The sequence below is a fragment of the Enoplosus armatus genome, chromosome 2 (genome assembly GCF_043641665.1).
Source record: "Enoplosus armatus isolate fEnoArm2 chromosome 2, fEnoArm2.hap1, whole genome shotgun sequence".
NCBI lineage: Eukaryota > Metazoa > Chordata > Actinopteri > Centrarchiformes > Enoplosidae > Enoplosus > Enoplosus armatus.
In genome coordinates, this window is record NC_092181.1 from 26664688 (window position 1) to 26679838 (window position 15151).

The 15151-nt window shown below is 44.8% G+C and overlaps 1 protein-coding gene across 1 annotated transcript; it reads left to right on the forward strand.

Moving 5' to 3' along the window:
* The first annotated feature begins 296 nt into the window (after window positions 1-296).
* On the forward strand, window positions 297-13634 carry socs7 (suppressor of cytokine signaling 7). The gene is made up of 9 exons (XM_070920639.1): window positions 297-1855; window positions 2727-2806; window positions 5221-5325; window positions 6628-6762; window positions 7589-7734; window positions 8484-8652; window positions 11368-11496; window positions 12964-13099; window positions 13514-13634. The coding sequence occupies exons 1-9, from the start codon at window positions 297-299 to the stop codon at window positions 13632-13634; spliced, it is 2580 nt and encodes an 859-aa protein (XP_070776740.1).
* The last annotated feature ends 1517 nt before the right edge of the window (window positions 13635-15151 follow it).

The window sequence follows — 15151 nt, forward strand, 5'->3', positions numbered from 1 at the left end:
CTACTGGCTTTTATTCTGCTCAGATCAGACCGCATGTCTGACCCAGGGGTCCGCCTGCTGCCGGGAGCGAGCTGCACTCATTTCCCCGATATCTGACAGATGGATGCTGTCCTGTCGTAGAGGAGGAGGATGAAAAAATCGCCTGATATATTTTTTGGCATTTTCGCTCATTGCCTGTTTATGGGAGGCAGCGGCGGCTCGGCCCTTTCTTTATTATAGGAAGGAGATCTCCGCGGTTTGCTATGTGAAGAGCAGATCGCCGAATCATTCTCATTTCGCGATCCTGAGGAATAATTATGAACAACGCGCAAGATATGTCGCCCGATTTCGTGTTGATGCGCCTGGTTTCCGCGGCCGAGGATGACCGCTTGGACGCAGAAAACGGGAATCTGCCACCGGGAGGAGTGGTGGCAGGGCTGGGGAAGGAGGTCCTGGCTCACAGCGGCGTTAAAGCGGGGTTGGATATCACCCGAGATCCGACCGCGGGCCTCGAGCATCCCAGCAGCCGCCTGAACAAAGCCCAGCCGAGCGGCGAGGGCACGGCTGCACCTGACACCGGGGTGACGGAGAAGCGAGACCCGCTGTCCGCACCTCCTGCGCCGCAGAGCCCCATGGAGGCCCAGGGCTTTGACTTCGCTCCCAGCCCCGGCCTACGGCCTCAGCTGCTGGTCTTCTCCAATATAATGCGGAACGGAGAAGGGATTTTAGAATTAGACCGTCGGAATCAGCCGAGGGATGCTCTGGGTTTGGACCAGAGCCCGGGGTCTGGCTGCTCCGGCCCGACTGTCAATAACAACACCCTGAGTCCCGCAGACGTTCAGCAGCAGCAGCAGAATCTGCTGGAGCGGACATGGGGAGCGCACCCGCCGCTCTCCGTCACTGCGGAGATGCAGGGAGCTGCGGAGCTATGCCGCCGGCATCGACTCATCACTACCCCGCCCGAGTGGCCCTTGTTGTCGGAGAGATCCAACCCCCTCACCGTGATTGACTCTAAATGGGGATGCGCCACCAGGGACAGAGAGGGAGCCGTGTTTGAGCTGGCCCGACGGTTTGGGGAGCTGGGGGTCGGCGCGGTACCCAAGATGCTGTTCAAAGCAGGGGAGCTCCCGCAGTGTTCGTGTCAGGGTGCACACGGGCCGGTAGGAGGGGGAGTAGAGCCCGGGGATGACCCGACAGAGACCAGCGATGCTTTGTTGGTCCTAGAGGGGCTGGGGAGCGGGGACGTTACCGGCCTGGGCATGGACGAGTGCCCGGAGGGAGAGACGGATGATGAGCACGGACGCCGCGAGTTTTTACTCAACAGGAAAAGGGAAATAGTCCAGAAAATGTCCGGGGCTTTCTCCATCAGCAGCTTCCAAGCGGAGCTGAGGAGGCAGGTGGAGGGGATGGCCCCGGCGGCGACCGAGGCGGCGGCGGCAGCGCACCTTGGCGCGCAGGTGTGCAGCCTCCACGGGAACCTGGCCAGCCGGCTCTCGCAGGTAAGCTCCGGGGATACAGAGGTTGTCGCCCAGGTTTCAGCCATGTCACCGTCACCTACACCGGTCCAGAGCTCCCCTTGGGCCACAAGCCCAAACCTGAGCCAGGCGTCGACACCCAGAAGGCGGCCGGAGCGCTGCGCCAGTGCGCCGCGGACTCCCACAGGCTGGAGCGCGGGTGGGGAAAAAACGCTCAAAGTTCCAGGGAAGTCCAAAAAGGGCTCGTTAAAGATCCGCCTGAGTAAACTGTTCCGGACTAAAAGCTGCAGCGGCTCCAATCACCTGCTGGACAAGAGGCCCTCGGTGACCTACTCAGTATCTTCTGCCGGGAGTCTGCTGGACATGGCGAGCACCGCTGGTGCCGAGCAGGACACAGACAGGTGAGCAGCCCTGGACAGTCCAAGATTAGTCTTACAATGTACTATTCTTATTCCCCACTATCACTATCAACCATTCAATCAAGGCCAAGATCTGAACCAAGCACTACAAAATCAGCAGTGACCAGAAATGGAAGTGTAATATTTCTGCTTTCCCTTCACGTGTTTCTTCTGTTGTATTTAGCCTTTTGATAAGAAACTCCCAGAAAAGGGAGTCCAACAACTGACAAGGTCAAAACAAATCTACAGGTCAGGAAGTTTAAGGACAAAAAACAGAAAAGGTTGAGCTTAGAAAAAGAACTGGAAGTCCAAGTGGAAACTTTTAAAAGAACACAGACATGTTTGAATACAGTGTTTGTGCCCTGATGAAGACGCATTCAGACTCCAGACATGTTGATTCCTTTCCAAGTGTTTTTTCCGTTCTGCTGTGGACTTTATTTTCTTTTAGAAGCCGGGCAGTCATTGTTTTCTAATGGCTTGAATTTACTCCTTCGACTGGCAGCTTATTGGCTTTCTCTCAGACGCTCAAGAACTTTTTAGTGCTGCATGTTATTAGATGCAGAGATTTTTCAAACCTTTGTGGCTTGTCACCCTCCATCCAACTCACTGCTTAGTCATTATTCACGGCGGCACACTGAGGGAAGGCTGTGATTAAAAAAACATAGCTTCAGAAGTCTTGACTGCCAGAGCTAAGAGCATCAAACGGAAAAAGTAAAAAAGCTGCAGGACCCGAAACTGCAGACACACACACACTCATGCTGAAAGAGCTAATTCTCTGAAACTCTGCTGCAACTAATACTTCTTCTCTGCACTGTAGCTCTCCTCTCATGTTCTCCTTCTTCTTCTTCTGCCCGTCTTCATGTCTGTCCTGCAGCCACAGCCAGCCCAGACTGACCAGGGCCCACAGTGCCTTCTCCCCTGCCTCCCTCTCTGCCTCTCTCTCTGCTTTCACTGGTAAGGGCCGCTCGGTCGTAACTCTGGTTCCCCTCAGAAATGCTTTAAACCCCCCCTGAAACTTCATTCAGCGCACAGGACACTCCAAACTCTGCAACTAAAGATTTCTTTTCACGTTGTTTTCTCGATTAATCCACTTTTGAAAGAACATTTTGATCAGGCTGATGTTGTGGGTCATTTAAGGTAAAGAAACTTTGCTGTATTGAATCTTTCCACCGCTGTATAGTGAAGAAACAAAGAACATTTACTCAAGTTCTTCCTGAAGTACGATTTGAATGACTATCTCCATGTTATGCTACTTTACACACTCCACATTTTACATTCGTCTGACAGACGTACTTTTGCAGGTTAAGATTCTAAAACGTGGAACGAACTCATGAGCCATGATGAATTGGCGTAAAACAAACGGCCCCAACAGTATAGTTAAAAATTAATTCCACCTCCAGCAACACAAAAACTGCCGGGGCCCACTTTCTAACAAGACTTTATAAAGTGTTTAAGAGACATAGCTAATGGCTTATTAATCTTTAACACAGACAATGTTTGGGTTGCCAGACTGTAAGAAATACATTTGGCTGCTGCTTCTTATTATTATTCTGCAAAATTAGTCATTTTTCTAATATTGCTGATAATAATTGTGCATTTTTACTTATTACTGCTACTTAGAAGATTTGAATCTTAAAGATAGGGACAAACTAAACACCACAAAGATGCTCTTTGCTACAGGATGTGTGGGAAATAGCTGGATTGGGAAAGTGGAAACTGCTAGCATGTAGCTTCATCAGAGGTGCCTCCTATAACTCCAAACTTATTCATACACGCTTTGTATTTAGGTATTTAAGTTGAAGAGGTAGCCTAAATATACTGACCAACTACAGGTAGGTGCAGTGACAGATCCATGCCGCGTCGCTAAGTTACGGCTAGGTGGCTAACCTCACCTTAGGTTACAGTTAGCTAGTTGTCCACCGCTGCCTTGCATTGCTCTTGGTTAGAGGAAAGCATGTTTAGTTAGCAACTTATTGTTGGCTAAAATCAACACCATTTGTCACAATACATCAGCGAGTATCATGGATAACGTTAGCTGGTGGAGTAATTTGGCAAACTAGCTAACTAACAGATCCCCTCAGATAGTATTTTGCTAGCTAGCTGTAACTGTAAGTAGCTGCATGGATCTGTTGTTGGTTGCATTGTATTGTTAGCTGGTTTGCAAACGGCAAGGTAGTCAATTTACCAACCAGAATGAATTAGCTCACGTTATCCACTCAAGACGGTATTTTGCTACGTTAGCTAGTTAGTTAGCTGGTGGGCGCTTGTAGTTTGTTGACGTTAGCAGACCCCATTTCTAAGCTGATGCTAGCTAGTGTTGCACAGTGTTGGCGCTGTAGGGGAGCTGAACATGGAGCTGAAGAGAGGCTCAGGCGTTCGGGAACGTGCATAACGTCACATCCTTTGGATTTTCCTGGAAAAACCGTCCCGAGTTTGGGAAGGACTCTTTTTAAGTTCTATTACAGTGATTCATACATGTAAATACATGTAAAAAAAAAACCTCCACATAGTATCTTTAACTGTTGTCACGAGTCAGACACTTTAACTGGTGCACCAGATAAGAGAAGACAGGATTTAGCAAAAAGGCCTTTAGGTAAGATGGGTGAGGATGTTTGTAGATCAGCTGGCAAAATAATTTTTTAGCTGACTTTATAAGATTCGGCCCACAACCTCTGCAGGGCTCAGAAGTACATTCTGGTGTCCCACATTGCTCGTAGATCTCAGATTTGCTTGAATCTGATGATTTTTGTAGTTTGTAGTTTAATGAACACATGCTCTGCACAGGGCTAACCACCAATTAGACAGAAACATTAAAGCTGCACCATGCAGGCAACATTTCACATGGGAGCAAGGTTGAGTTGTTTGAAATCTTGGGGACTTAAAACCCCCAGAAGTCCTGCGCACAGCGTGCTGGTGTTTACCAACCCAGCCGCTCTGTGATGTTTCACCACCAAAAAAGAAGAAGAAAAGAGATGATAGAAGAAGAGATGTAAAGCGGGTGAGTCCAGCTTTCTCTGCTGTTTAGGAGACGGTGGGGATTTGGCTCTTACATTTGAATTTGTTTCTTTCCCTGCCAGTAACCGTCCCCAACTGCAGAATTTCACTTTGGTAAACAGTGAATCTGCAGCATCTCAATTAGCGGGGATGGGATGTTCGTCTTTATTGCAGTGATTTAGGCTGATTAGCTTGGTGTAATTTTCCATAAACATCCTGCCTGGTGCAGCTTTAATGGCACTCTGCAGCACAGACAAAACAACACACAATCACAGATGCCTGTTTTACTTTTTTCTTACTCTGCTGTCGGCATCTTTGTTTTGCTTTCCTTAACTTTTCCTTTCTTTTCTCCGCTGCCACTTTTCTGGCTTCAGGTGAGACTGTCTCCCTGGTGGATGTGGATATTTCGCGGCGAGGGACGAACACGCCACACCCTCCCACGCCTCCCCCCCCTCCACGCCGAAGTCTCAGTTTGTTAGGTACTTTTCTCTCCTTCCTGTCTGTCTCTGCTTCTCTTTCTCCCTTCATCTTATTCACTCTGCACGCACACACTCTGATTAACATGATATCAAATGGTAAATGATAAATACAGTTACAGGCGGTCCTGACTGAGCTTTACAGAGCTTTACGTTAGCCTGTCTAAATTTAGATGAAAAGGAAGCTCTGGCAGTTTCTCTTAATATTTTTACATCAAATACTTACTTATCAATTTTGTTATCAGTCGGACATTTCCAGAAACAGACGCAGACAGGTTTTTGTACTCTGCTGTAATGTGATTGGAGAAGCTTTGAAAGGTCAGCCGCAAACTACAGATTTAATTTGAAATCTGCAATCGATGAGAAAAACAGTTTTCCTCTCTTCACAGGAACAATCTGTTCCAGGGTAAATAAATACCGGCTTTTATTTTCTTGTTTGTTGTTTTTAGGGGCATGTTTGTCCTTTTTGTTCTTGCTTCGTTGATTTTGTCAAATCTGATTCTTGTTTGTTCACCAAATGCACTACAACCAATCACCCAATCAGAGATTTACACTCATCATACAGACAGATAGAGGACTGTACCAACACTAGAGCATCAATATTTCACAAGAAATCAATTGTAAACAATGTGAAATGTAAAAATGATGTTCCTAAATATCAGGGCATTAATGTCCCCCCATTGTTAATGTCATGGCCACTCTCTGACCTTTCAAATGCATAGTTTTGCTCCGAGCCGGTGTTATTTTCTGACCCACATAAGCAGAGGGCTTAAGCATCGTCTTGGTCTGCTTTAAATGATAATGTTGACAACATTACAGACCGTGAGATAATGATATAGTTTCATCTTTAAAAAAGGCTCAATCATTTCCTTAAACAGCCGGTCACAGCTGTAGTTTTCACCAAACGACGCTCAAAACAGGAAATGGTGCATTTGTTGGGGACTATTTTGTTTTAAAGGTTTTTATGGCTCAGAGGAAGAAGATACGTCAGGCTGTGATACACAATACATGTTTGAAGATACCGTCACTGTTTTGATCTTTTCGTGGGATTTGGTCAATATTAAGAAAGAGGTCTTTTAATTTGGTGGACTGAGGCTTTCTGTGTGATGGTGTTGAAAAGCTCTTTCCTTCCTTCCTTCCTTCCTTCCTTCCTTCGTTTATCTTTCCTTCCTTTTCCCTCTTTCTTTCACTCTCTCTCTTCCTCTTGACACGTTCTTTGCTTTCTTCCCTGTCTTTGTCCTCCCTCCTCCCATCCCTCTCCCCTCCTGTCCTTGTTTCCTTCCTTCCTTCCTTTCCTTCCTCCAGATGACATAGCCGGGCCTCAGCCTGGGCCCTTCCTAGTGAGTGTTATGGGCGCCTCCCTGCAGTCCCTCCCCCTGCCTCTCCCTCCTCCTCCTCCTCCCTCCCACGCCACCATCCAGCACAGTCTCAGCCTCAATGGTAAGACGTGTCGGTGAATCAACTCGATTGCTTCCTGGCACTAAACAGGAAGTGAGCGCTGCTGTGAAAACTAAACAAACCGAGTCTCTGGTGTTGAACGAGTAAACAATCGATGGAAAATGAAGTTCCAACATGTTCATCAAGAAGCAATGGGCTGATGGGAGAAGTAGTCCTAATTCAGCGAAGTGACCAGTCGTCTCCTCCATGCTCTCATTTAAATACACTAAATTATTTATATTTCAATAAGCTGCTTAAGTTCAACAGAATTTTTGTAAAGAAATCAAGATATTCTTAGTGTTTGATTTGATTTGTGTAGTTGGGGAAAACTACTTTGTCTGCCGTGATAGCGCCCCCTACATTCGTGTCTCCAGGTGCGTGAATTTCCGCACTGACTGACGACGTTGGTGCTGGTTATTTGATTAGTGTAATACTGTAGCTCGAATATCACTTCGACAAAGTTAACCAGCTGGGATCGCCAATGTTAGCAAGCAAGCATGCAAGCTGAGCTAACGAGTTTCCACTTTCTGAGTAGAATACCAAGTTAACAGCACGATGGGTCCCTCCAGATGTTGGAAGGGACAGACAGCTTAAATACTGAGCGGCTGATGGCTGAATATTATGTGGACTTGATAAAAAAAAAAGGGGGGAAACATGTCTTCTAGCGAATACAAATAATATTCTATCCTTTTTTGAAAAAAAGGAAAATATAAAAGTATCAGCTGAGGTATCCGTGTAGTTTATTTTTCCTTCCACGGAAAGTGAGGAGAACTTTAAAGATGCTTCACGCAGCGCCTTTAATTTCTCTGACATTCTGTCCTTGATTTAGACGCCTTCCTCCGGGCCCTCCCTCATTCAACCCCATCGCCGTCTGATGCCCCACCCCCTTCCAGACAGGCCCCGCCCCCCATGCTGTGTGCCCTGCGGCGGTCTGAGGCCAGCAACTTCACCGCCAGTCTGAGAGAGCTGGAGAAGGTAAGACTATTATCAAAGACTTCCCTACGTTCATTTGTTATCACGTATGTCTTTTTGATTTTGGTGTAGATTCACGCTGGCTGGCTCATGCGGGGAATCCGCTGAACCACTGCAAGTTTTCTCAATTCATCGATTAATCTTTTGGTCAGAAAATAGTGAAAAGTTTTCTTCTCAGTCTCAGTTACCTGAAGTTGACGTCTTCAGGTGGCTGTTTTTGTTTTGTTTGACCAACTGTCCAAAAACTATAAAAGATAAAAGATATTCAGTTTACAGTTTAGTTTATTGTAAAATAGTTTAGCCTAGCTAAGTGTAAAGACTGGAAGCAGTGGGGAATAGATAGCTTAGCATCAAATGTGTGTTGTATCTTGTTCATTTAACACATGCAGAAAAAGAAAACAAGACATTGAGGTTTAAACAAGCAGGTCTTTACGCTTTGGTGTAAAATCGAACTTTGTTTTCCATCAACTTTTAGAGTTTACGGTTGACAGAAGCATCGTGGGTTGTTCGTTAGCTTTAATTGGTTGTGATTGACAGGACGTAGGTCTTAATGTAACTGCAGAGAGCATCAAGGAAGCTGCATCCCCTGAGATGAGTGTGTTGAGGGAAGTGGATGTTTCTGGAGAAGGCTTTGGTTTCTGGGGCAGCTTTAGGGTCTCCGTCCTTGCAGGTACAAGCGTGTTGGCTTGTTTGAGTGAAAGTTGAACTTTGAAGATGAAAATAAAGAAAAGGTTTCACTGGTTTCCCTTCAGTGCGGCTGGTACTGGGGTCCGATGAACTGGGAGGACGCAGAGATGAAGCTGAAGGGGAAACCGGACGGATCCTTCCTGGTCCGAGACAGTTCGGACCCCCGATACATCCTGAGCCTCAGCTTCAGGTCGCAGGGCGTCACACACCACACACGCATGGAGCACTACCGAGGTGAGACACACACACACACACACGTTTGTACACTGGCTCTAACCCCGTCAAACTAAAAGCTTTGATATTCTCAAACTGACACGGATGCTGCCAGCAGATGCACACGATACTGAACTGTCTATATCCGCAGAGATGAACATGTTACAGTTTGTGCGTAGAGTCTGACGAAACTGACATCATGCAAACTCTTCTGGCTATAAGGAAGGTGTAATTATAACTTAACCCAAACCGTCACAGCTACATGCTACAACACTTACCCTTAATCCAAGCGTGACCTAATCCTAATTATAACCATCACCTTAAAACTGAGGACAAGACGAAATGTTCTCACTCTCCAAAAATGTCCTTATTTTCCTAAATGTCCTCATTCTGAGTCTAAAACTCCAAATCACAAGGAGAGAAGTACAAGAGCGCACACACACACACACACACACACACACACACACACACACACACACATTTCCCTGCATAACTTACATTATGCTTGCATATGTGTGCAAGTATTCAAGCATAATGCATGCTCACAGCAACACACACACACACACACACACACACAAACACTCATAATGCAAAATATGTGCGTCCATACGCTGGTCATTCTACACTTCAGGCATGTAATATGGACACAAACCACATGTATGACGGCACACCACCACGATGAGTCACAGAAGACCTTTACACACACATACTTTCATCTTCTCCCTGAGCTTTCAGCCGCTTCTCAAGGTCTGGATGGAGTTCATACTGTATGTGAACACATTTGTGATGTAGTAAATTTAAAAAACAGGAACCGTTTTTAGTCAACTAACTGATGACAGTTGCTTCATCTGTCCGTACAGGCTGTTAAAGGATCCCTGCCTTTGTCATTGCTTCCAGTGGAAGAGATGAAGGACAAAATCCACAGTCATCGTTTTGTGCAAAATCACACTCACACAAAGTTAGTCTTTTTAGGACTTTACAGGGCATTAAAAACCGCAAACGTATCCTTTAACATACCGAGACGAGACGATAAACAAGAGAGACTGAAGGAAAATAACAAACACACAAGCGGACACTCTCTCACACATTCGGTCTGTTTGTGATGAATAAAAACCAACCGAACGATCACGTTTGTGCCAAGAAAGCGAGCTTTACCTGAAGAGGATCATTTTAGCATTATAAGTTCAGGAAACACAACTTTTCTGTCGTTTCTTTAGTATAAAGACACAAAATTGCTCCTTCACCGCTCAAAAGGCTTCAAGGTTTAAAATAAGCTTTTATTTTCAAGGTAATAAGCCTTTTTTTTTTGTAGCTTTTCACACAGCGACCATAACAAGAAAGAAGAAACAACAGAACACAAATAAATCAAGAATAAACTCAAACACGCCCTAATAGAGATCCAATAAGATCACGCTACAATACTGAAGCATGAATAACTCACATAACACCACACACGTATTTGCACACACGCCACATGTGTGACGAACTAACAAGGTGACTCATGGAGGATGTGTGTGTGACCAGGCAGACACACACACACACACACACACACACACACAGACATACATACATAAATGGGGCTCTACATTAATGAGTCACCATTATAAAGCTATGGAGTCATGCCTGGAAACACATTCATTATTCAGACGTGCAGCCCCGACTGACACAACACGTTCACATCAACACGATCACGTGTGCATGAACGCATCGTGGCCTGACATGAATCGAGGGCAAAACGGCTTTCACATATAAACAACCACAGAGCAGTCAACAGGAAGGCACACACACTTATTCAGCTGTGTCTACGCACTCTGTATGTGTCACACATCAGCTGGTTATAGATAGTGGGCTTTCTGTCCAAATTAGAGGCTTTTATTCTGAAGTCTTATATTAAACAGTCATCATTTGGCCGTTTTAAGCCACATTAGCATCACGGCTCTACTGGTGTCGGTCTGTCGGTCCACCACTTTGGTACAGAGTCAAATATATTGACAGCTATTGAAATTGAATGCAGAGAGTCAAGGTCCCCAGTGGATGAATAATAACTTTGGTGATCGTCTGACCTTTCCTCTAGCACCACCATGAGGTTGACTTTTGAGGTTCAGAGTTAAATATCTTAACGCCATCACCAGGTCAAAGTTGTCGCTCACTCAGTGAAATAGCTCGACAACCTAATGAGCTTATGAGTTTCAAAATGAAGGACATTCCCATCAGCCTCAGCTGTACCATGTGTTTTGTACCAATTAGCATATGTACGTATGCTAACAGGCGAATTGTGATATAAGGAGCGGAACAGTTGTCAGTATAGTTTGTCCACTGAAGTTTCTGTTTATGCCAACATGTGCAGCATGAGGCCAACATTAAAGATGCAGTATTGTTTTCCCAGAAGTAACAATTTTACAGTAAATAAAGTCCCTTTTTTTTGTGCAGCTCTACTGTTGCACAGCTGTAGCACTTCTCAGCCAATCAGAATTAAGCCCCTCATCGGGTCACGTATGCAAAAGTAGAAATAAAATGTACAACAGGGGAAGTTGAGGATGTCACTTTGAAACATTTGCTGTGAAAGAAATAGAAAATGTCAAAACCCATCAAAGAGGGTCATGCTGTAAGAGGCTGATAGAGGCAGCTAACTTATACAGGCCGGTCTTATGTGTATACTGTAAATATACAAACGTTTCATAATTAATGTGGGTATGATTTATAGATGATAAAGGAAAACATTTCTCTAACCTCCAGGGACGTTCAGCTTGTGGTGCCACCCGAAGTTTGAGGACCGCTGCCACTCGGTGGTGGAGTTTATCGAGCGAGCCATCATGCACTCCAAGAACGGCAAATTCCTCTACTTTCTCCGCTCCAGAGTCCCAGGTAAAATATAGGTCATATATCTGCACGCAGCCAGAGCCGATCAAAAATGGATGTGAGCTGCCACTTAGTGAGAAGTGCCTGAGAGACGGAGGAGAGGGGGAATATATCTGCATGTCTGCATGTCTGCATTCAGCCCGTGCATGATTTATAATTGTGAGAATGCATCTATGAGTGTGGTTTATACTCAAAGTAAGTATGACTGTAGCGGCATGTGTTTGTGTTTACATACAGTACGTCTGTCTTATATATTTGTCTTTAAAGTACATGTGAGTGTGTGTTTTTGTGTTTACAATCACTAGATATCCTCCCAAAAGAATGAAAGGGTTGGTGCTTTGGTTTAGGGTGAAGATAAATTAAAGTTAAATTAAGTTCATATTAAGGATTCAAATAAAAAGAAATGTAAGAATAATGTAATACTTGGCCTTTTATATCATCTTAATCATCATTGCATAAAAGATAAGCACACTGATTTTGTTATAATACCTCATTTTGGGTATAATACCTCATCACTTCCCACCCACTGATTGATGTTTGGAAACTCAGCTCAGCTCACAGTTCAGTTTTAGAACATCAGCAGTGAGCTGGGAGGATTTGGAGATGTTGATGGATGCTATACTAACATCAGGAAGTGTATCCTCAAATGAATTTGATTCAGTTTCACCAGGATCGTCTCTTGAGATCAGGGTGTCACTCTTTTGAGAATGTCTTGGCCAAAATGGCGGCACAGTTCACTGACAATAAAAATAACACATTACAAACACATCAGTGAGCCACACAGTGTCACCGGGTGACATGTTCCTTCATTACCATGAACACACACACACACACACACACTGTAGTTTGTTTTGACTCACACACCGTCCTGCTGCCCCAAATACTCACTAGAGCACCAAATATGGATTCATCCGCAGCTGAAAATAGTCCCCAACAAATGCACAATTTCCTCCTGTTTGAGTAACGTTTGTTAAAAACTACAGTGAGCAGCTGTTTCAGGAAATTAAAAAAATGAAACTGTCTATTTCTGATGTGTTTTTAAAGGTTTATGTCTTCAGAGTGAATGGATTTGGAGCTGAGAGCCACAGACAGTGAAAAGTGAGAAAAGTATTGAGAGACGGACTAACACATTGTTGGTTTGGTCTCTCTATATGAATATAGAGAAACACCAGCCTTGTCCTGTACTGTGAGATGATGTTAAACAAGACTAAGTGCAGTAACACAAATGTGTGGGGTGTGTGTGTGTTTGTATTATGTTTTGTGGACATACATCTGTTTACACAGTCACATTGTGGGGACTTCCATAACGTCAATCGTTAAATTTTAGGATGAAGACTTGGTTTAAGGTCAGGGTAAGGTCAGCTTCAGGATAAGGGTCTCCAGGAAATGAATGTAAGTCAAGGTAATGTCCTCTGAAGTGATGGAAACACGACTGTGTGTGTGTGTGTGTGTGTGTGTGTGTGTGTGTTGCAGGGCTTCCTCCCACCCCGGTTCAGCTGCTGTATCCTGTATCTCGCTTCAGCAACGTGAAGTCACTACAACATCTCTGTCGCTTCTGCATCCGACAAATGGTCCGCATCGACCACATCCAGGAGCTTCCACTGCCCAGGTACTCAGCTCCTCTCAGTCATGTGACCACTTAAATAACGCACCTGCCGAAATACTCACCTGTTGCACCACAAACCATGACGCAATAAACACACAAAACTGAGCCATTTGAAAAGTCAGGGCCAGGTGTTGCAGGATTTTCAAGGTGTTGAGTTCTACGCAGATAAATCAGTTAGAGAAGGATTTAGACACAGTGGGCCTCTTAAAATGATTGATGATGGGGAGATTTTGTCCAGACCTCCATGATTTTAATGGTGCTACTATGCAAAATTAGCCCCATGCTAACTCTCTAGCATATGCCATGCTGACTGATTCAGATTCAAATGTCATCACACAGAACAAGTACTAATACAAGGAACAGAGGGACACCTGGCTGATTGCTGATTGTTTCATGTTTATCAACACCTCTTTCCAGACCGCTGATATCCTACCTGAGTAAGTTTTATTACTACGACCCCGAGGAGGAGATGTACCTGTCAATCAAGAGCATCCGGAGGGTGGTGGGAGCAGAACAAGAAGCTGAGTCGCAGACGTAGCAGCAGAGATCATCTCAGCTGAAGTGAGTGTGGGACTAAAGGCAAAAGTGTTTACACACTGGAGGGCGGCGTGAATAACTGGTGATCATAGAGAGGAGGGAGACGCGATAATCTTTTAAATACGAGGGTAACGGCACACATTTTCAGACTGGAAGACATTCATAGTGTTGTCCTCGGTTGTCCACGTGAGAAGTAGTTGTGTGAAGACTGAAAAGAGAGAGCTAGAGAGAGAAGAAGTGAGTGTGAATGTGACTGGAAAGTAACAGAAGTGGTCTGACACAGATCTGATGTCAGAAATGTGTGGGCGGAGGGAGTTTCCGGTGCGATTCGAGCATCCGACCATCAGTTCTGATGTCAAGTGCACTGAGCGCTCACTCTGCTTCGTCTCATGTTTAAACTCATGTTTAAAAAAAAAAATAGACACAACAAAGGTTATCATGTAAATAAATCTGAGCCATTGGTGTTAGTTTGGGGCTTGGCTAATAGCAGAGATCCTTGAAAGAGGCTGTCTAACCACTGGAGTATTTCGGTTTTATGCTGCTTCGTACTTCTGCTCCACTACACTTATCTGACAGCTGGAGTGACTGGTTTCTTTACAGATTAGGGTTTTACAAACAAAACATATGATCAGTTTATAAAATATGATACTGTCCTGCAGAGTCAACTTCCCAACAGTATTTAAAGTAGTTAAAATGTGCTCCACCTCCACCAGCTCTGACATTTAAATGCTGCTTCGGTGTTAAAGCATCAGTCATAATATTCCAATGATACGATATATATATGACACTATAACTCTGTGAAAGGCACCATTCAGCCCAACAAGTACTTGTACTGTAACACTTTAAGGACATTTTGCTGTTAATACTTTTGTATTTAAGTGAAATCTTGAATGTAAGACTTGTACTAAAATATATATACTAGTACTTCTTCCACCAATGCCCCCGAAGGTCACATCTTAGAGGACTGTATGCTGGTCATGTGACTACAACGATTCATTCATATGAAATCTGTATCTCTGCCTAGGTTTCTGTACGGAGGACTGATCTGTACTGGTCTGCCAGCATCAGCCAATCAGAGTCCCTCTGTCTCTGTGTCCAGTTGGACTTGGATGGACCTGCCTCCCTCTTCATTTGGACTAACAAAAAGAGGGATGTTTGCAGTTGGACAGCGGGAAAACTGTCAATGAGACGTTGGGATGCAGAGGACTCAGCCTCGTCTTCAGAGGGACTGCAGAGACGTTCTCACCTGCAAGACATGCAGGTTTGAAACAAAAGGAGAGCGTGAAGTATGAACTCGATTTGCAAATTTCCTGAACCTGCTGAACCGGACTTTTAAAAACACAATGCACTGGTCAATTTGTACAACTGTTGTTTGCTGCCGTTTCCTTGTTTTTCCCTTCCATTCTGTCAAAATGAGGGGTTTTGGGATGAAGAGTTGCCCTCAGGATAGATATACACACAGAGGCAGGGCAGCAGAGGCCCGGCAACGAGCATTCGGACAGTCGAGGTGTTTAACAG